Source organism: Euprymna scolopes, chromosome 2 (genome assembly GCF_053919585.1).
Source record: "Euprymna scolopes isolate OS-2025 chromosome 2, ASM5391958v1, whole genome shotgun sequence".
In the NCBI taxonomy this organism is placed as follows: Eukaryota; Metazoa; Mollusca; class Cephalopoda; order Sepiida; family Sepiolidae; genus Euprymna; species Euprymna scolopes.
In genome coordinates, this window is record NC_136483.1 from 183,201,133 (window position 1) to 183,222,980 (window position 21,848).

Genomic DNA, 21,848 nt, shown 5'->3' on the forward strand with positions numbered 1-21,848 from the left:
CTTTTCTCTGTCATCGCTTAGACGCATTGCCATCGCGTTCGTGCGCTGTTGCTGCTGCTGTTGTTGTTAGAGAGAGAGAGAGAGAGAGAGAGAGAGAGAGAGAGAGAGAGAGAGAGAGAGAGGGAGGGAGGGAGGGAGGGAGGGGGAGAGGGAGTTTACGTCAGCTGGTGAAATCTATCAAACACCCTTTTCATTCGCTTTCCTTTCGTTTACGTATAGACAAAACACCTGTCTTAGACTACGCTGCCTAGCCATGATGTTCAAAATTAATGCCTCCTATATTTTCATTCCGCCCCAATGGAATAAGATGATCACAACTTGCATTGTTATTATAACAGAACTTATGCATTCATGACCTGAAAGTTTCGTCTCTCTGTTGCAGATATTGGCGGTTGATTTATGTCAGTATTTTTCATAACTTTTCGAGTTTTTGACCTATTCTAAAAACTCCGAAAGCATAAGCACCATGACGCCGTGTTTTTTTGTTTTTTCGTTTCAACTGAAGAGCTTAGCACAACTTTCGTTTCACAATTAAAACGCACTTTAAAATCAGTTAAAACACAAAAAAACTTATCCAGGTAGGTAGAAGAGTAACTTATCTTTGGTAACATTTATTTGTTACATATTTGTTTATTTACCACTTTTTCGTACCTGTGTCTATTGTAAAACAAATTATACGATGTGAAACTCTAAGAGATCAACCCTTGTCATAGGCTTGCGTCAGAAGCAAATATGTTTATCGGTTTAATATTTTCATCCGCACATATATATATATTTGTTCTATCCTATCAAGGGCTCTATGACGCCGAAAAGTCTGATTTAATAAATGTTTATTTAATTAAAAAATATGCGTTGAACTGACTTGTTTAACTTATATATATATATAATTTGAGTTTGCTATTTTTCAAAAGTAGGGTAACCAATGAAATATAATGAGGTTAATGCAAGAGTACTCAATACGGAAGTAGAGCAAGTTACATTTTCAATTTGTCTTTACATAAGCAGTAACAAATTACTGTATATATATATATATATATATATATATATATATATATATATATATATATATAACTACTTCATTTACTCACATAAAATTAATATAGGAAAGTATAGATTTATGCGTAAACTTTAAATATTTACTTCAAAAGTGCTCAATACGTAGGTAGAGCTAATTAGTAATTTATAAAATATATATGGCGATTAAGCTACACTGCGTTTCATCCACTCTAGGATTCGTCAGGCTTATTCGCATAAGCCTGACGAATCCTAGAGTGGATGAAACGCCGAGTATTCAGTGTAGCTTAATCGTCATATATATTTTATAAATTACTATATATATCTATATATATATCTATATATATATCTATATATATATATATATATATATATATATATATATATATATATATATATATGCGTGTGTTCAGATTCTATTCCGTCGCTGAATCTCGCCGATTAAAATACCTAATTAATTTGAATTTTCTTGTCCAGTAAGCTTCTAATTAGTCGCATATTTATCAATATTGCATGATGTTTTCACCGGTGGAATGGGGTTGGATTTTAATTAAATTCATTATTTCTTAATTTGTATCAAATTGCATCACACCACACTTAAATTTTTTGCCAATTGTTCCCTCCCCTCACAACGGATCCAACTTATTGCTACTGTTTTTCTGTGTACAAACGAAGGATTCTCCAGAAATACAGGTCTTGATGAAAAACGCAAAGTTTACAATTCGTTATATAATTGAAAATAAACATCGTCTGAAAACAGGTGTAAATAAGTTTTCATAATATTTTGTGTACTTCTTATTTGGAATATGATTGGAAAATGTAAATCTCACAAAAACGCTTACATATCAATCAATCAATCAATCAATCAATCAATCAATCTATCTATCTATCTATCTATCTATCTATCTATAATTAGTTTTATCTCACTTTACGATGAAATATAAATCTGTTATAGTTTTTGAAATTTAATGAGATTTTGTAGTTAACTTTTCTAATTGATTTATCTTTTGTTCTGTGTAAATATAAGAGTCTGACATGCATTAAGAAAATGTATTTTCTTAATGTATGTCTGTCTGTCAGTTTGTCTGTCTGTCTCTGTCTTTGTCTTTCTCTCCCTTCTCTATCTGTATGTATTTATGTATATATATTTATGCATATATATTAGATTGGTGCAAAAATAATGTTTTTTTACGTTATGACATTATTTTCGCACCAACCTAATATACATATATATATATATATATATATATATATATATATATATATATATATATATATATATATATATATATATGCAATAGAACCCCGGAATATGGTATTAAAAATTAGAAACGAAATTCAATATTAAATACACATCTATATATTCAATAGGGTCATGACAACAGCATATTCTTTTCCTTGTTTTGATTCTCAGGCATATATTCATTGATATATATTTTTATGTTGAGTGATGTGGTTCTCGGTTGATTAATTGTGTCTGTGTCGGATATATACTCGAGAGTCAAAACAATGAAAAAATATGCTGTTTTCATAGGCCTAATAATCAAATAACATTATAAATAACGTTGTAGGGCGGGGCAAATACTGTACCCAGGGGCCGAATAAATAACGTATTCCACATCGTAACATAAAAAAAATGTATCCTAGGGCCACTGTATCTTTGGGGTTTACTGTATATACACACTTATGAGCAAAAAAAAAAAAAAAAAAAGGAATGGGCCAAGAGTGAAACAAGTATATATATATATATATATATATATATATATATATATATATATATATATATATATATATATATATATATATATATAAAGTACAAATCTTTGCTGAAATTAAAAAAAAAATTCCTGTTCTCACCAACTGATCAGATGTTGTTTCCATTCGATGTTACGAACAAAAATTTGATTTTGTACATGATAAACCTAGTGTTTGGGGGAAAGAAATTCCATCCCCACGTTGTTACAAGTCGGCCATCTTGGGTGTCATGCTAACCAAAAGCAACTTTTTGTTGGTAACATCGAATGGGAACAACATCTGATGAACTTTTTATGAACACATAAACTCATAAAATTACCATCCCATTAACGAAACGGCTGTAATGAAGAAATCCAAGACAAAATAAACAAAAGTTAGAAAACAATGTAAATCTTTGAGTCTCAACAAAGTTTTATACTATATATGCTCTGTACCTATAAAAAGATAAATTGAGCTTAACTCAAAATTAACGGTGATTCAGCTTTTATCATAGCAGTTTTAAAAAATTGACTATTTTTATTTTTGTTAAACATACACCTCCAAATACTCAGGCAACGCCAGGCACCCATGCTAGTATATATATATATATATATATATATATATATATATATATATATATATATATATATATATATATATATATATATATAAGTGAAAGTGCCTGTGTGTCTGTGTACATTTCCCTACACAATAACTCATATTCTAGTTTTTTCGGTTTTTTATGGGATGATCATCTAGAGTTAACTGTTACGTGTAATTATATTCATGCAGATATTCTACATGATTTATACTTGCATAATATTTGCGTAAAATCTGTACACAATATACACAAAAAATTGTTTCCATATATATTTATGTATACGTATATATTTTTGTTTAAGCTATTAGTCTATCTATCTATATATCTATAAAAGTGAAAGTGTTCGCGGGTCTATCTGTCTGTCTGTCTGTGTACATTTCCCTACGCAATAACTCTGTCAATTTTCAGTCTACATACTCGAAAAGTGTAATGTAATTTTGCAAAATCTTTCTAATCCATCATCAGCCAGAAATTTGGCTGTTAAGGGGTCAAAGTAAAACAATTTGACCTTTGAGAACTCTACCAAACTCTTCAGACAATTTTGGGTCTAAACACTTGAAATTTTAGATATAGGTTCCTTGGACATGGATCTAACTTAATAACTTGATTTGAACCCAAAACAATAAATGTTAAGGGATCATAATAGGGGTCAAAGTTAAAAAAATTATTACCTCTGCGGTCTCTACCAAATTACTCAGACAATTTCTGGTCTAATTTGAAATTTCACATAAAGAGTATTCAGAGAGAGGGTAAGCTTTTAATCGGTTTGGGTCGAAAAATTGAGCTACCAATATATAAATATATATATGTATGTTTGCATGTCTGCTTAAAACTTTCGACAGAGGCGACGGATTTTCACAAGATCAGTATCGTTTTGAAGCTCGACCCATCAGACGACAAATACCGAAAAATTGGCTAAAAACATTAATTATTTTACCCTCAACTGGGCACTTTTCTACAGGGAGGGGTGACTTTTTTCAGCGATATTTTCGAAAGTCATCCCCTCTTTTCGATTGTCTAGCCTTAATTTAAACCTACGTCACTTCCGGTTTGGCGGTGATCGTAACAATAAAGACGTCAGGTTTTTTCCCGTTCTTTTCCTCCTTCACGATACGGGTTCGAGCCTTCCTTCCTACTACCTGTTTTTTTTTGCGCAACATACACCTCCAAACATCCGGGCAACGGCGGGCACCCATGCTAGTATATATATATATATATATATATATATATATATATATATATATATATATATATAAAATAAATGGAAAAGTGAATCTAGTCAAAAATAAAAGGCAAAATGGCATCATAAGTTGATTAATATTTCGTTTCTTTCAATAATAAAATCTTATATAATTTTGTCATATTTAAAAAAAAAAAATTATCCATTTTCCTATTTAGGTTTCCCCTGTCTCGTACGATCTCTATCTCTTCTCGGCTTTTAAAAATGTTTTGGACTTGAAGAGTACAGAAAAACTATGATTTTTGTCGCCAACAATGGATGTTGGTTCTTAGTAATGATGAAGATGATGGAGTTCTTACGATGGTTTATCTATTCTGCTCTACTCATCATCTTTCCAGGTTGGTGCTTAAGGTCCTCGGCACAGTAGGCAGGGAAACCCTCGGGGTGAAATAGCGCCGGAGTGTCGGCTCTCATTCTTTAGGGTACGTGGAGATGCGGAGGAAGGTCGGGAAATGTCGGTGGTTTTTGTGATAGGAGGAATACGGGCCACCCGGTATGATACGAACAGGTCTTCCATAGAAAAAGACAGGCTATAGCGAATAATAATAATAATAATAATAATAATAATAATAATAATAATAATAATAATAATAATAAACCTTTTCAAATCGTAGATTTCACTACGCTATTTGTTTTGGTTTAAGCGATATGTTTTGAATGAATTCAATTATTTACGAAAGTGCATTTTTACCTAAATGCGAGTTGGGAATAATTTTCCCTTTAACCAATTTGGTATCCCCACATGGGGAGCGGTATGTATATTATTTTTATTACATTTTAAAAATAATATATATATATATATATATATATATATATATATATATATATATGTGTGTGTGTGTGTGTGTGTGTGTGTGTGTATGTGTGTCAAAATGTATAAAAAAAAGAATACGGAAAGTATAACAGTTTATAACTTTTTTTGATTCGTTTTCAATTGGTGATGTGTAAGAATACAAAATAATATGAAAAAAAAAATTTTTTTACAAGTACATCATTTTCGACCGATCCTTCAGTCTTCATCAGTGTAGTGAAAGTGATGAGCATACACGGGGAAAAGAAGAAAGGAAATGGAAGGAGGAGGAAGAGGAGAAAGAGGAGGAGGTATAGCCAATAAGAAGGTGCCACCTCAGTTTTAAATACATATGCATATAAGTACGCACATACACACACGCACGCAGTACATATACACATATAAAAGAAAATTTAAAAATTAAACAGTAAATAAAAATGAAGAAACTAAGAAATTTAACTGTCCAATATTTTGAATTCCAACGGTATTATTTATTCCAAGACAGAACAAGAATTCAAAGGATATATATATATATATATATATATATATATATATATATATATATATATATATATATATATATATATATACTAGTAGGACACCCGGCGGTCCCGGCCGAAAAATACGCTTAAATATGACATTTTAATTTATGAAGATTTCGTATTTATTATTACTAGCGGAACCTTTGGAAATTCCACGGTAGTTGAAAATTTAAACAAATACACATCCGTAAGAAACAGCTTATCACATAATCAAACAATTATATTGAGGCAGATACGATTAAAGACTTAACTAAATCATGAAACACTGGATCTTCAGGTCCAGGTATCCCTGCTGACAAAATTACATCAATTTGTTGAACTGTTCTGAGCTTATCCTCATCTCGCAGCATTATGATCATTTGGCAGTTTAGTAGCCCTTCATTGGCCTAGGAGCAAACTGTAGTATCTGTTCTGATACTGCAGTTCACCTTTTCTGACCTCAATCAGTGGAGGAGAAATCCTTTTAGAATGAAACAGGTTTATATTTGCTCCTCTCAAGGGTAACCCCGCTTGGGGAGCTGGATTTTCTCCACATTAAAACCCTACCTTCTGTCTTACTCTACCCATCATGGGGACGCAAGTAAATAGGAACATAAACATTTGCAAATAGAATTCTCAGTACATGTCTGTCTTTAATATCTTTAAAAATACACAAGATATGCATGATACATACGTGATATTAAATCGGATTGATTTTATGCAAGTTATGATGGCCCAAGTATTTTTTTTTTACGTAGGCGTCACCACTTATCAAGGTCGATAGGCCACTAAAGGATAAGGGTTAAAGAGTGTACAGTAGTCAAAAGGACAATATAGTAATCGATAGTAATGGAAGTTCGGTAAATTTGTTAACTTAAGTGGAACGGCTCATCAGAAACTTGTTCACTTTGGATTTGAAGACAACCATATTATAGACAGCTGGAAAGCAGGAAAACGGAAGACAATTCCACAGGCGTGAAGTTCTAAGAAAGAAGCTTTCATCATGGCATCTGTGTTTAGGTTTAGGCACAGATAAAGAGTGGGGAAAATTATTGATAATGTTTTCAGCTCGTCTAGTGTTTCTTGTGAAAGTTTGGCGAGGGGTACCATAGATTGAAGCTCAGTCGAACACTTTCCATGAAAATAACGATAAAGCAGAGACAAACTCGCAACATCTCTTCTGTGAGATAGAGGTTGCAGCGAAGAGAAAAGGTCATCTCCCACCAGGCCACGAAGTCAATTTTGAACCCTATCAAGGACATCTTGGATTACATGAAGATAGGAATAGGTCTGGTTTTCCGTATTTACAGAAACTATTTTGTGCCAATTGCTTTTTAATAATTTCAACATAACATTATGTAGATAATATAGTTTTCACATACGACTGTAAATATTTCGACATAGCACTTACGTAGGTAATAATGTTTTCACATGAAATGCATTGGAAGTCTACTAATTTGAGCGTGACATATAAGTAGGTAATAATGGTTTCACCTGAAATATGGAGATCTAAAAGATCCTTAATCAACAAAAACACCATATGATTCTACTTATTTTCACATGACACTTAAGTAGGTAATAATGTTTTCACCTAAAATGCGTAGGTATAAAAGCACAGCAAGATTTTACTTATTTCGACGTATTAACATATAATCTAAACTTGGCGAGGCCTTTCCTAACCAACGACACTAATTTTATTTTGTTTTATTATTGATCAGATGTTTATAAGCCATTTCAAATATTCCACTTTCCTTTAAAGAGATTGTCAGGATGATAACGGCCGAAGGGAATTACCGTATTAATATATAGATTATAGATCTAATTCTCTATTCAGATGAATTTATATATCTTGTATGACAAGAGGACACCACATTTCTGTAGATATTTGAGTATATCTCTTCATGGGACTACACTGAAAAAATAACACTTTGACACAATGAAAATAAATTAATTCTGTTGTGTAAGCTGCGCATATATTTCTTTTTCATTGTGCCAAAGCACCATTTTATCATTGTTGTCCCATAAAGACATATACTTGATTATCTGCGGAAATGTGAGGATGGTACTCACTTTTGTGATACACAGTATATGAATTCACCTGTCATCCCTTTATATAAGATGGTATTGCTCGATCGTCGAAGACAAGATTCAAGCAACGGCGCACGATTCAGTTTTATAATTATATAGATACATATGTAGAGAAATCTAGATAGATAGATAAATAGATAGATAGATTGAAGGAGAGAGGTAAAGAGATAGATAGACAGAGGGAGAGAGATATGATAAATTATGACTAAATTTTTAGTTGCATAATACAATCATATATTTGGCAATTTATAAAAGTACCTAATCCCCACCAGTGAAGCCATGCACTTTGCTTTTTATAAGCGTGAGAAAGACCGACTCTCGGCTAAGGAAAAAATAAAACGTTTTTGATAAACTTTTCCCGAGAGAAACGGTAATGGTAGAACGGTGTTCAGTTTAATCTTACCCCCGTAAATTTTTGATCCTCGCCAAAAGTAAAACTATCTTCAGATAAGTGCACATTGGCGAATCTCCGCGTCGGTTTGAGCGACAGATGCGGTGTTTTGCCTTGTACTTCACATCCATTCGTTGCTGTTTTCCATAGAAACGAGAACCAATGATAAGACCGGCAGAATGGTAGTCCGTAATCTTAAGGTTTATATTCCTATGAATTTGGAAGTGAGGGTGGGTTGGTGAGACAACCGGCGTCAACTTGAACAGCGTTCAATATGGCAGTGATGATAACGATTTTTTAGATGGATGAGATTTCCAATAAAGTGTGAATGGAAACGACAAAAGTGTGTGCGATTTTATAAATAAGGCAGACGAACGAGGAAGGAAAGAAAAGAATGAGAATAAAATAAACTGTAAAAAAAAAAAAAATTACTTGGCATAATACGTAGTATGTACTATCCGGGAGAACATACTTTGATCTAATACTCGTAAAACACCTTAAAATGTTTGACTATCCGGCCCATGAATCAGTAAATTAAAAAAAACATATATATAACTAGCAGGACCCGTGGAGATTCCACGGAATTAGAAATATATTTAATCACTAATTGTGTTTTGATAAAGCTGATATTTGTTTTGGTTAGCGTAAATAATTAGATTAGAAAACCCCATAACACGCAGCAAATATGAGTTTATTAATATTTCTATGAAAATAATATCCATTGTATTAGAGTTCCTTTTTCACACCATTACAAAAATAATGATATATTATTATAATATTCGAAAACGATGATACGTCAAAGAGAGGTGACTTTCATATTATTGCCATTTCTAAAGTCAATTTTTGAGAATTTGATTGTTTTAAAGCTGTTTGGCCTTCAACTATATTGTATTTGGCGTTTTGCACAGCGTAACGTACGGACTAAAAAAATCTGAATATTATATAAATAAAAAAATTAAATTTATATAGATAAAAAAATTAATTTTATATAGATAAAAAATTACATTTACATAGATAAAAAATTAAATTTATATAGATAAAAATATTAAATTTATATAGATAAAACAATTAAATTTATATAGATAAAAAATTAATATTATATAGATAAAAAAATTAATATTATATAGATAAAAAAATAATATTATATAGATAAAAAAATAATATTATATAGATAAAAAATTAATATTATATAGATAAAAAATTAATTTATATAGATAAAAAATTAATTTATATACATAAAACAATTAATATTATATAGATAAAACATTGAATTAATCTAGATAAAAAATTAAATTTATATAGATAAAAAATTAAATTTATATTGATAAAAAATTAAATTTATATAGATAAAAAATTAAATTTATATTGATAAAAAATTAATATTATATAAATAAAAAATTAAATTTATATAGATAAAAAATTAAATTTATATTGATAAAAATTAATATTATATAGATAAAAATTTAAATTTATATAGATAAAAAATTAAATTTATATAGAGAAAAATATTAGATTTATATAGATAAAAAATTAAATTTATATAGATGAAAAAATAAATTTATATAGATAAAAAATTAAATTTATATAGATAAAAAATTAAATTTGTATAGATAAGAAAGTAAATTTATATAGATAAAAAAAGTAAATTTATATGGATAAAAATTAAATTTATATAGATAAAAAAAGTAAATTTATATAGATAAAAAAATTAAATTTATATAGATAAAAACAATTAAATTCCCTTGTTCCGTCCATTTCTTTATTTCTTTTCCGTTTTCACCCTTTCTTGTTTCTATCAATCTTTTTCCTTCCTTTATCGACCCTTCTTGTTTTCTATTGTTTGTAACTCGTTATTCTTTTTGTCTTCTTCCTTCTTTTTTTTTTGCCATCCATTCTTTCTTTTTGCCTTTCACCTTCTTTTCTTAATCTTTCTTCATTCCTTCTGATGTTTCTTTTTCTTTTTTGTTCTCATTTCTCTTCCTTGATCACTCTTTTCCTTTATTTGTTTTTACTTCTTTTTTCTTTTTCCCTTATTTTCTTTCCCTTTTCTTTCTTCTTTCTTTCGTTCAATCATTCTGTGTGTTTCTTTCTTCTTGTCCGTTATCACTTATTCTTTCTACATTGTTCTTTTTTCCTTTTGTTTATAATGTTTTTTTCTTCGCCATTTTCTTTCTTCTTCCTTTTTCTTTCTTTGGCGATCTTTTCCTTTCTCTACTTTTTCTTCACACCTTTAACGCATGTGTAATTCTTGCTTTTTTTCTTTCTATAAAATATTCCGAACTAATCCAATTTACAACCGAATCTCCGACACCTTCGCATCGCCAACTTCCGGTACGTTACGTAAGTAGTCGAAGCATGCCGAATCGATTAGCCGATCAGCTTCCAGCAGACGACATGTATCAATGGCAGCATTACTTTCATTAAATCGAGAAAAAATATTTAAACCGAAAATGACTTTTAATACGCTATGGTAACGTAAAATCTCCGCTTTCCCCATATCAAGAATGGTTTTCTGAATAGGAATTTGTAATGTGGAGAAGGTGGGGGTACACCACGTTTTGAATTAATCGTTTTGTAGTCTTCATTTCGGAAACTTAGCTACTTACATAATCCGCCGGAAGATGCCGACGCGAAGTTGCCGGAGATTGGGTCGTAAACTACATAAGTACCGACTATTCCTTGTTTAAATCTAGTTTTTACTTATACCTTTCTCCTTTTCATTTTTCTTTTTTCAGTCATTTTCATCCTTTCCATTATTGCTTTTTTCTATCCGTTCACCTTTCTATCCATTCAATTTCCTTCTTCATTTTCTCATTTTTCCATCTTTTCAATTCTTTACTTAAAAGCCAATTAAAAAAAAATCATTCCTGTGTCCCAAATTAGCCTCGTTCCTTTCCGCTTTTCCATCTTGCCTCTTCCCGTCAAAATCACTTTAATACAAGAAAACATATTCCCCTTCTTGAAATGCTGCCACCCCTCAACGGTTTACCACAACCCACCTCAGCACAGCACCTGCTTCGAAACCGCAAGTGCGCGTGCCGATTATGCAAAAACAAAAAAGAAACATGTCTATGTATGTTGCGCACCTCGCGTCTGGAGTGTTTTGGAGTCGCCATTTGCTTGGCTTTAATGTAACTGGGTTTGGGGGTGGGTCAGTCAAATTTTTTTGGTGTCTTCGAGAGGCCAAAAATTCTAAGGAGTTGCGCGATTTTATATTCTCTTTAAAAATTCGAGGATGAATAAAAGGAAACCATTAAAAAATTAATGTATTCAGACTTTCTCTTCTTCTTCTGCTTCTTCTTCTTCTTCTTCTTCTTCTTCTTCTTCTTCTTCTTCTTCTTCTTCTTCTTCTTGGCCTTTAATTGTCCAAGCAGTGCTGTACATGATTTCATTAGACATCATTTCCGATAATGTAAGGCTCTCCATAAAAGCAAATTGAGCACTTTTCCATATTAATAGTGTTTACATAAAGAGTAAGTATCATTTACTCCAGCCGTCAATAAAAATGTTACAATCGATTGCACTATGAAAAACAGCACAGTTTGAATCCCAATATTCAACGCTTATTAATAATTCATACTGACAGGATGTGAAACAGCGTAACTGTTTGTATGTATATATATATATATATATATATATATATATATATATATATATATATATATATATATATATATTGTCCGGTACCTATGTACTCTTCATAACTTTAGAAATACACACACACACACACACACACACACACACACACACACACACACACACACACACACATATATATATATATATATATTAAAAAATTTTGCCTCATGTCCAGGTAACCTACATCTAAAATTTCAAAATATTGCCGGACGAGTTTGGTAGAGTCTGCAAAGGTCAACTCTTTCAACTTTGACCTCTTGGCCGCCAAATTTTCGCCCCAAAACGAATTAAAAAGCTTGCTGTATGTCTGAATACCCTTTATGTAAAATTTCAAATGTTTAGACCCAAAATTGGCTGAATAATTTGCTAGAGACCACAAAGGTAATTTTTTTAAAACTTTGACTCCTTGGCACCCAAATTAGCGGCCAAAATCCGATAAAAAAGCTTGCCCTATGTTTGAATACACCTTATGTAAAATTTCAAATGTGTCGACCAAAAATTGGCTGAGTAGTTTGGTAGAAAACCTTTTGCATCCTTCTACTACTTATTGTTTTATTCCCCCCCCCCATCTCATATAAAATATTCATTGTGCAAACTAGCAGGCAGAATTATAAGTTTGAGAATTATTCAAGAAACCTGATCGCTGTTTCCTAATAATTAATGAGGACTATCCATACTCTCTTGGTTCCGTTTCTTAATCTTGTATTATACTGTTACTAGCAAGGAAACCTGGCCTTGTCTGGGATTGAATAATAATCAACAAATGTTCCATCTTCCCTTTTTAATCGCTCATTTTCTTTAATCAAATCGATTAATGGCCTACTCTAGATGGGGACCCACTTGGAAGGAAGCTTTACGTGCCTCTCCGCAGTGACTTAGTTCACAATACATTATAGTCTACATTGCACTGTAGAGAATCAACTGTTGATTTTATAAAAGTATCTGTAAATAATGGCTTGAATTAAAGTTTAAAATGCTAAAAGTCACGTATCATGGCTATGTCTAATCAGAAGCATTCATTTCGAACGCACCCATGATTATCAATAAGCCAAGTGTTAATTTTATGAAATTATTTCTGTACAATACTTTGAATCAGAATTAAACGTACAAAAGTCAAGTATCATGGTTCACCTGTGCACTAAAAAAGAAAAATTCATTTCGAACGCACCTCTGTGTTATAAAAAAATCTAAAGTTAATTTTATAGTCTGGGCCTTTCTGCTTGTGCGGTGATAAAACTTCTCAAATACATTTGTGATGTTAGGTTGTATACAAACGTTAACTTTGGTCAAAATCGGACTTCCTTCTTTAACCGGATTTTTCGATTATCGATTTTCCATACTTATCAGACACATTTCTATACAAAACCCACGTAAGAATATTCCCAGACAAATCAAGTACCTTCGTGTGAAATAGAAAAAAAAAATCAGCCCACCCGTTTTCGAGTCCATAGGGAACTCTCTCTCTCACACACATGCGCACACACAGACAAAGTTCCTCTAATATAATAGTTGATAATGATTTGTGATTCTCAAGCGATATATAAACTATAGTGATCATTCAATCAAAAATGACAGTAAAATATGACATTTTTCTTAAAATGCCAAGCGAGCATTGAAAAGAAGTCAATATTTTTATATAAAGATAGGATTTATTCCCCTTGAAACAATGAATTATTTAAATCATCAGTTTCTTCTTTTGTAACTGTTTTTTATGTATGAGTGAAGAAAAAAATCTGCTGCCGAATGCAGGGATTGAACTCACAACTTTCAGATTATGAAACCTATGTTTAATACATCTCATTACTCGATTCCCCTACCGTTACGATCTAAAACATTCATAGTGCAAGCAACCAAGTCGTCTGGATGAATGATATCTCCCCCTCTCTCTTATTTGATAAATGACGTCATCAAAATAATGCCATCATCCATCGTGTACGGTTAGTTCGTTTCCCTCTATTTTAGTTAAGGCCATCCTTTAGTGATAGCATCCAGTATACTCGGTTATCACCACCTCTGTATGGTAATCAATGACGCTCTCGTTTAGTGATGTCATCATTTTCATGACGTAATTAGGTGTCACAGAGACAAACAAGATACACAGATTTTTAGTTGTTTCATAAATGCGTATATAAAAACGAAAAACGATAAATAAGAGAAAAACGGATAAAATTCTATTATCACGGACCAAGGGCGATAACTCTATTCTGTAAATAATTCTCTCTCTAGAGCTAGTATATTCTGAAGTTTTTTTTTATTTTTTATTTTTTTCACGTATTGAAACTCCAGAGTTAAGTATTTGTGTTGATGAATAGCAAATCGTTAAGTTCTACATTAACAATGACAATATATATATATATATATATATATATATATATATATATATATATATATATATATATATATATATATATATATATATATATAGTAGAAATGGTAATTAATAAAAACCTGAAGAAAGTAAGCTACATGACGGCCAAAAAACGGTCGAGTAGCCGAAACAATAATGTAACTTAACAGAAAAATACAGTAATAAAAAATAAAACGTATATATATATAAATATATATATATATATATATATATATACATATATATATGAATAATATAATAATACAATGTAACACACACACAAACATATATATATATATATATATATATAATGCGCCACGTAACAGAGGGCGACTTAATGCGTACGTTAGCGTGGAAGGGATCAAAACCTTTCTATCAGTTAGATAAGCTGTCACTATTGCTAATAAAAGCAATAACAAAATTATATATATATATATATATATATATATATATGTATGTATATTCAGATGGATTTTAACCTCATTGGCTACACCCGTGCCCCTGCTGCTGCTAACCCTGCCCGCCTAGCACTCATGTTTCCATCATTCACTCTGAAGAAGACTGAACGATCCGTTGAAAATGTGTGCTTTTGAAAGTAACATTTTTTTTCCCGAAAGATTTTTGTATTCTTACACATCAACACATAGGAAATAAATACAGAAAATATATAAACATCTATATACTTTTGTATTGATTTTTTTATCCATACATATTTGTATATATGTATAAGTATACACATATATGTATGCATAGACGCACACACACATAAATGCATATTCTGACAAGTATTATTAAGCAGCAAGGAGTGTTTTGCTTAATGAGCTTTTCTTATGTAATCTTTCAATTTTTCGAATTGCCATTCTTATTTCTTGGTCGAGTCTATGAAAATCTTCAGTTAAAATTACATATAAATTTCTTGAACTAGTGACGTGTGTCGTGTGTAACAAATATAGATATATACGTTTTTTAACGTGTTAAGAACATGGCAAAAATACATGTACAAAGGTGTCATTAACAAAATTGTATAGACTTAACAGTTTTTTTTAAAATTAATAATTTATAACTTAACAGTGCAACATATATATATAGATATATATATGTTACTATATACACACATGCATATATACATACACATACACATACATATGTGCGTGTATGCACATATAGTTACATATGATTATTTATATATGTTGTAATGTTAAATTATAAATAAATTCAAAAATATAAATTCTATACAATCACAAAAAAGTCAAACAAAAAAAAAATTCTATACAATTTCGTAAATCACACTTTTAAAACTATTGTATATTTATTTTAGCCACTTTCTTAACACGTAAAAAACGTATTTTTTTACATACGAGATGATTCACCAGCTCAAGAAATTTAAATACAATATTAACTGAAGCATATAAAAGCATCCAGATTTTAAAACGAAACACTAATAAAAAAAAAATACTGCCTGAAGACGACTGATGAAACTCAGGTGAAAGTACTTGCAAAACAACTTCCTTGCACAGATTCACCCGATAAATAAGAACCATAATTCGAAAAATTGAAAAATTAGAAAGAAAGCTCATTAAGCTCCATGCTGTTTAACAATACTTGTCTGAATGAGTACATGTTGCCTAAATAATATATATATATATATATATATATATATATATATATATATATATATATATATATGTGTGTGTGTGTGTGTGTGTATATATATATACATATAACTTCCACAGAACTTCCGATAAATATAATGTTTTCACTTTGACTTTCCATGTCTCGCTGACTTTAGCAAATAGGGTGCATACCTTTATAACTATTTGCTAATATTTTCACTCCTCTGATGAGATGGTAGACATCGAAACCCTATAGGTTAAGGAGATAAACTTTCTAAAACATTCTTTGTCTTGCTTAGAATAATAAAAATTCTTTGATATGAAACTCAACCACTTCATTTCATTTCAATGAGAGTTTTTTGAAATTCATTGAATTACAATTTAATTTATTTGCTCTATCTTGAATATCGAGCAATTCTCGTTTAGATGGGATAACTTATAAAATATTACTGCCAGTAATATTTTGTAAACCTACAATCTCACGTTTACATAACCACTGATTGTTAAATAAAAACTAATCCGAAGTATATATATATATATATATATATATATATATATATATATATGTATATATATATATAGTCTGAACGAAAAGCGCTCCGGGTGTATTTTAACGATCTTGTTTTTAATCGACTTATTTATTTTATTGAATTGTACATGTGTTACATGCAACTTGCCCCATTTTTTTCCTTTTCCTCACCCCGTTTTTCATCTTATTTTAGTTGATTGAATTTACGCGATGGTTCACTTCTTTATAAGTATATATATATATATATATATATATATATATATATATATATATATATATATATATATATATATATATATATCTACTTTATTTTTAATTTATGTACATAAAATTGTATGCATCTATTTTCAATATTTACTTCAATGGTGCTCAATACGTAAGTAGAGCTATGTTGTAAATTTTGAAATTATACATTGCCTGACGAATCCTCATGAGGATAGAAACATAGTATATAAGTCTATAAGGATGCTTTAGATAGAAACTTTTAAATATAATAAAAAAGTCGACATGCCTAACATAAAGAACTTCCATAACAGGTACAGGTTTTATTGCATTCCTTTGCTTCAAATTAATCAGTAAATCTATATTATGCATTATCATATCTTTTTCTATTATCAATATTTTATTCTTTATATATATATATATATATATATATATATATATATATACATATATATATATATTGTGTACAGAAAGTTGTTAGTTGAGACAGATCATTGGTACCGTCGGTTTCAAGCCCGATAATAAGTCCCGTTTAAGGTATCCTTATCAAGCTCTCTTCAGCCAATATTCGTCTATATTCGAATATTGGCTGAAGAGAGCTTGATAAGGATACCTTAAACGGTCCTTATTATCGGGCTTGAAACCGACGGTACTAATGATCTGTCTCAACTAACAACTTTCTGTACACAAAATATAAATACGCTCTTACAATTTGGATTTTCCTTTTAGTTGAGCACTCTGCTGGAATTCTTTTTCCAAAAAATAAATAATTATATATATATATATATATATATATATATATATATATATATATATATATATATACTAAATTTACTCACATAAAATTAATATACGAAAGTATAAATTTATGCGTAAACTTTAAGTATTTACTTCAAAAGTGCTGAATACGTAGGTAGAGCTACTTAGTAAGTTATAAAATATATATGGCGATTAAGATTAACCCGGCAACAGAAGCTATCTCTGGCTTCATTTGCGAGGACCTAATTCATTCGGTTACCGTTTACCGCGAGAAATATTGTTGAAATTTAAACATTTATTTTTTTAAATGTATTTTAACGTCTGCCAGGATGATCTAATAATTATATAATGATCTGCACATTAGAGCTAAATTGACCGACTTTATTTCAACTGAAAGTCCTTAATAATATAAACGAGTTTCTGAAAGGGGCTGACATAATATATATATATATATATATATATATATATATATATATTAGAATAGCAAAATTTTAAAATGATGAGAAAGAAGTGAACCATATTGGATGTTACAAAATAAATAAGCCGATTAAAAATAAAATCACGAAATGTAATAAAACCCGAAGCGCTTTTCGTCAGACAGACTTTTCAAGGATATACATAATTCTGTCTGATGAAAAGCGCTTCGGGTTTTATTACATTTCGTGATTTTTCTTTTTTTTATCAACTTATTTATTTTATAACATCCAAATATGGTTCACTTCTTTCTTATCATATATATATATATATATATATATATATATATATATATATATATATATATATATATATATATATAATTAAACGATTCGCGCCTTATTGGCTCTCATTGTTATCCCTGGCCCATGATAATAGATACTTATCGCTGAACTCACCTTGGTCAAGCATTTCACTCGGCATCTGGCCACTTCGATGGGGTCCTCGTCGATTTCAGCCGAAGAACTAATCCGAATAATCTCAGGGTAGGCAAATAGAAAACCAAGCGTTAAGGTAACGAGCCTCACCGACATGGTTCCAAAGTTTTCCGTGTCCACATACAGCAAGCAATTGCTGATTCAGAACACCAAAAGTCTGATATAAACAGCAACGTCTTATAAGTTTATGTTTAAAGATTAGTTATCTCTAACCTTTATTTAATTTGATTTATTTAGAATTGGTAAATTGTTACCTAATTTGTTTCCGGAATAATGTAGTTGCTGTTGATTTTGGTCAGTGAATCCTTGCTTTCGGTTTGGCCAAATGTAAATCTTGTTAGACTTTCTTTCGATAGTGACTTGCACTTTGTCCACAGGTAACCATTCTGCAAAAAAAAGAAAATAAGATACTTTTAATGTTTACAATAAAATGGTACTTCTGCAGTCGACAGACCATGCTCAAATTATAGCCTTATTATTTAGAAAGCTATTCTTAAGATATGAAGGCTTCTTTAACTATTCTGGTCGTTCACCTAACAATTAAATCCATAAAATCTATAAAAATATAAGTCAACTTAAAAATCCCATCTAAATAGTACGATCCATAAACTGCAGAAGTATATAAATAATTAAATTTAATATTGCGTATTACTTAGTTGTATTAGAGTTATGTTTGGATTTGATGTGCTGTGTTAGTACGATCCATAAACTGCGAAAATATGAAAACAATGAAATCACATATGTATTAGTTCGGAGGAGATAGAGTTTTAAAATATAGAGACAGATAGACAGATAGACATATAACCTTTTATATATTAGATTGCAAAGGGAGGGGCGCCCGGTTTTGCCCGGTGGTAAAATAAACTTAAAGCCGATATTTTAATTTGTCAAGATTTCATATATATTATTATAGGGTCGTAATTTCAATAGTAAAAAAAAGTATTTGGTTGCCATTAGCTAGAATCGAAGCCACAAGCAACATTGTAGCATTCAAAGCTCGTGACGTTACAACTGTACCAACGTGACACACATATGTACTGGTTAAAATAAACTAAGATGGATGTACAAAATATATAACGATTTTTTCAATTTTGCCCTATTTTTGACCCCTTAACATTTTTTTTAACCAGCTATGGATCCATAAAAGAACGGTATGTAAAAGTCGAATCATTTGAGGCTCCTGGCGCTGCTCTGCGACTTGTACTTTCGGAGGAGATAGCTTGAAAATATGGAGACAGACATATAGTCTTTTATATATTAGGCTAGGAAAGGTGGGTGGGCGCCCGGCTTTGTCCGGGCATAAAATACGCTTAAATATGATATTTTATTATAGAGTCGTAATTTCAAAAGTAAAACAAAGTATATGGGTACCACTAGCGAAAATTGAAATCAAAACACAACCATACGAAACTCGTGTCGTTACCACTGTACCAACGTGACATACACATGAACTTATTAAAAATTAAAAAAAAAAAATAAGATGAATATTCAAAATGTATAACGATTTTTTTCAATTTTAACCCATTTTTAACCCCTTAAAAACTATTTTAACCCTTAAAACAATTTTAACCCTTTAAAAACTATTTTAACCCATTAAAAACTATTTTAACCCCATAAAAACTATTTTAACCGGCTAAAGACCCATAAAAGAAAAGTCCGTAAAAATCCAATCATTTGAGGCCTCTACCGCCGCTCTGCGATTTTTAGTTTCGGTGGAGATAGAGTTTGAAAATATGGAGGAAGACAGACAGACAGACAGACAGACATATAGCCGTTTATAAATTAGATTTTGTACGGCAGAATTTCTACCGATTTCTATTGTTCTGCATTCTGTATTCACAAAGACAGGGTAAGAATTGGTACAGCAACTTCAGTGAGTTGTCATATAACACTGAACAGCTTCGTTGAAGTAAGCTGGAATTTTAAAGCAATTGTGGCAATGGATAACTAGCAGAATGTGATGTCTGCGAACGTTAAAGAAACGGTGTTGTTTGGGGTATGTGGGGACGGCGCCGTCCCGAACATAAGTAAAAATTGAAGTGTCGATAGATATTAATTGGCTGTCGAGTATACATTTCAGCACCGTCGAATTCGTGAACATTCTCTCTACATTAAATGTCTCCTTTAACTAATTAATTAATCGTTTAGCACACACACACACACACACACACACACACACACACACACACACACACACACACACACACACACACACACATATATATGAGTAAAAAATAGAGATATGGAAAACATTCAACGTTTCGCCAACTGTTGCACGGACTTTATCAAGAGAAAAACAAAGCTAGAAATGGCATAAAATTATGCGTCACTTTATGCTTTTTTATCTCTTTTTTCTCGCCTTTATATATATACTAGCATGGGTGCCCGGCGTTGCCCGGGTGTTTTGAGGTATATGCTGAGCAAAAATAAAACAAAACAAAAAAAACGGTCAATTTTTTTAAATTTGACCCCTATTATAACCTCTTAAAATTTATTGTTTAGGGCTTAAATCAAGTTATTAAGTTAGATCCATGTCCGAGGAATCTATATCTAAAATTTAAATTGTTTAGACCAAAAATTGTCGGAGGAGTTTGGTAGAGTTCTCAAAGGTCAAATCGTTGAACTTTGACCCCTTAATCGCAAAATTTCCGCGCGAAAACCAATCGCATCAATTTTCGCAAATCTTAGTACCCTGTATATCAAATTTCGAGTCTGTAGGCTTAAATTGAGTTAATGCGTAAGGAAATGTACACACACAGACATACAGACAGACACTTTCACTTATATATATATATATATATATATATATATATATAGTAAGTTATAAATATATACTACCTAGCTCTACCTATGTATTGAGCTCTGTTGAAGTAAATACTGAAAATTTACTCATAAAATTATATTTTCGTATATTAATTTATGTGATTAAATTAAGTAGTCATATATATATATATATATATATATATATATATATATATATATATATATATATATATACTACACAGTCATGAGCATGTTGAAATTTTATATACAGGATATTTAGACCTGTAGTACACATTGGGTTTGGTTAGCTGATAAAGCCCCCCCCCCAAAAAAAACATTGACCTTGGCCTCTAATGTCTACTGTACTCGTTTGTTTTTCTGCGCATGCGTTGGTTAAACTCCGTTAATTTTTCCGGTTTCTGTGTAAGTATGGATTTAGGTTATATGCTAACGAATATGGAAATATATTTTGGTTTCTGTTCTAGCTGATGGCACATACAATATATATTATAATATATAATCATAATCGATAGAAAATTGGTTTTATAATAATGAATACGAAATTTGCATGAATTAAAATAAAATATTTAAGCGTATTTTACAACTGGGCAATTCCTGTTTGTTTGTTTGTTTGTTCACAATTTGAGTAATATATATATATGTTACATTTTTTAACAAATAGATTT

General features: G+C 30.7%; 1 protein-coding gene across 1 annotated transcript in view; it reads right to left on the reverse strand.

Annotated features, from left to right (window-relative positions):
* Positions 1-21,848, reverse strand: part of LOC145299351 (uncharacterized) — a 348,674-nt gene that overhangs the window by 281,844 nt on the left and 44,982 nt on the right. Inside the window, exon 2 of the mRNA XM_080144394.1 lies at positions 18,361-18,785. Within this exon, the coding sequence (XP_080000520.1) occupies positions 18,361-18,495 (135 nt within the window). The 5' untranslated portion in view covers positions 18,496-18,785. The remainder of the gene's footprint in view (positions 1-18,360; positions 18,786-21,848) is intronic.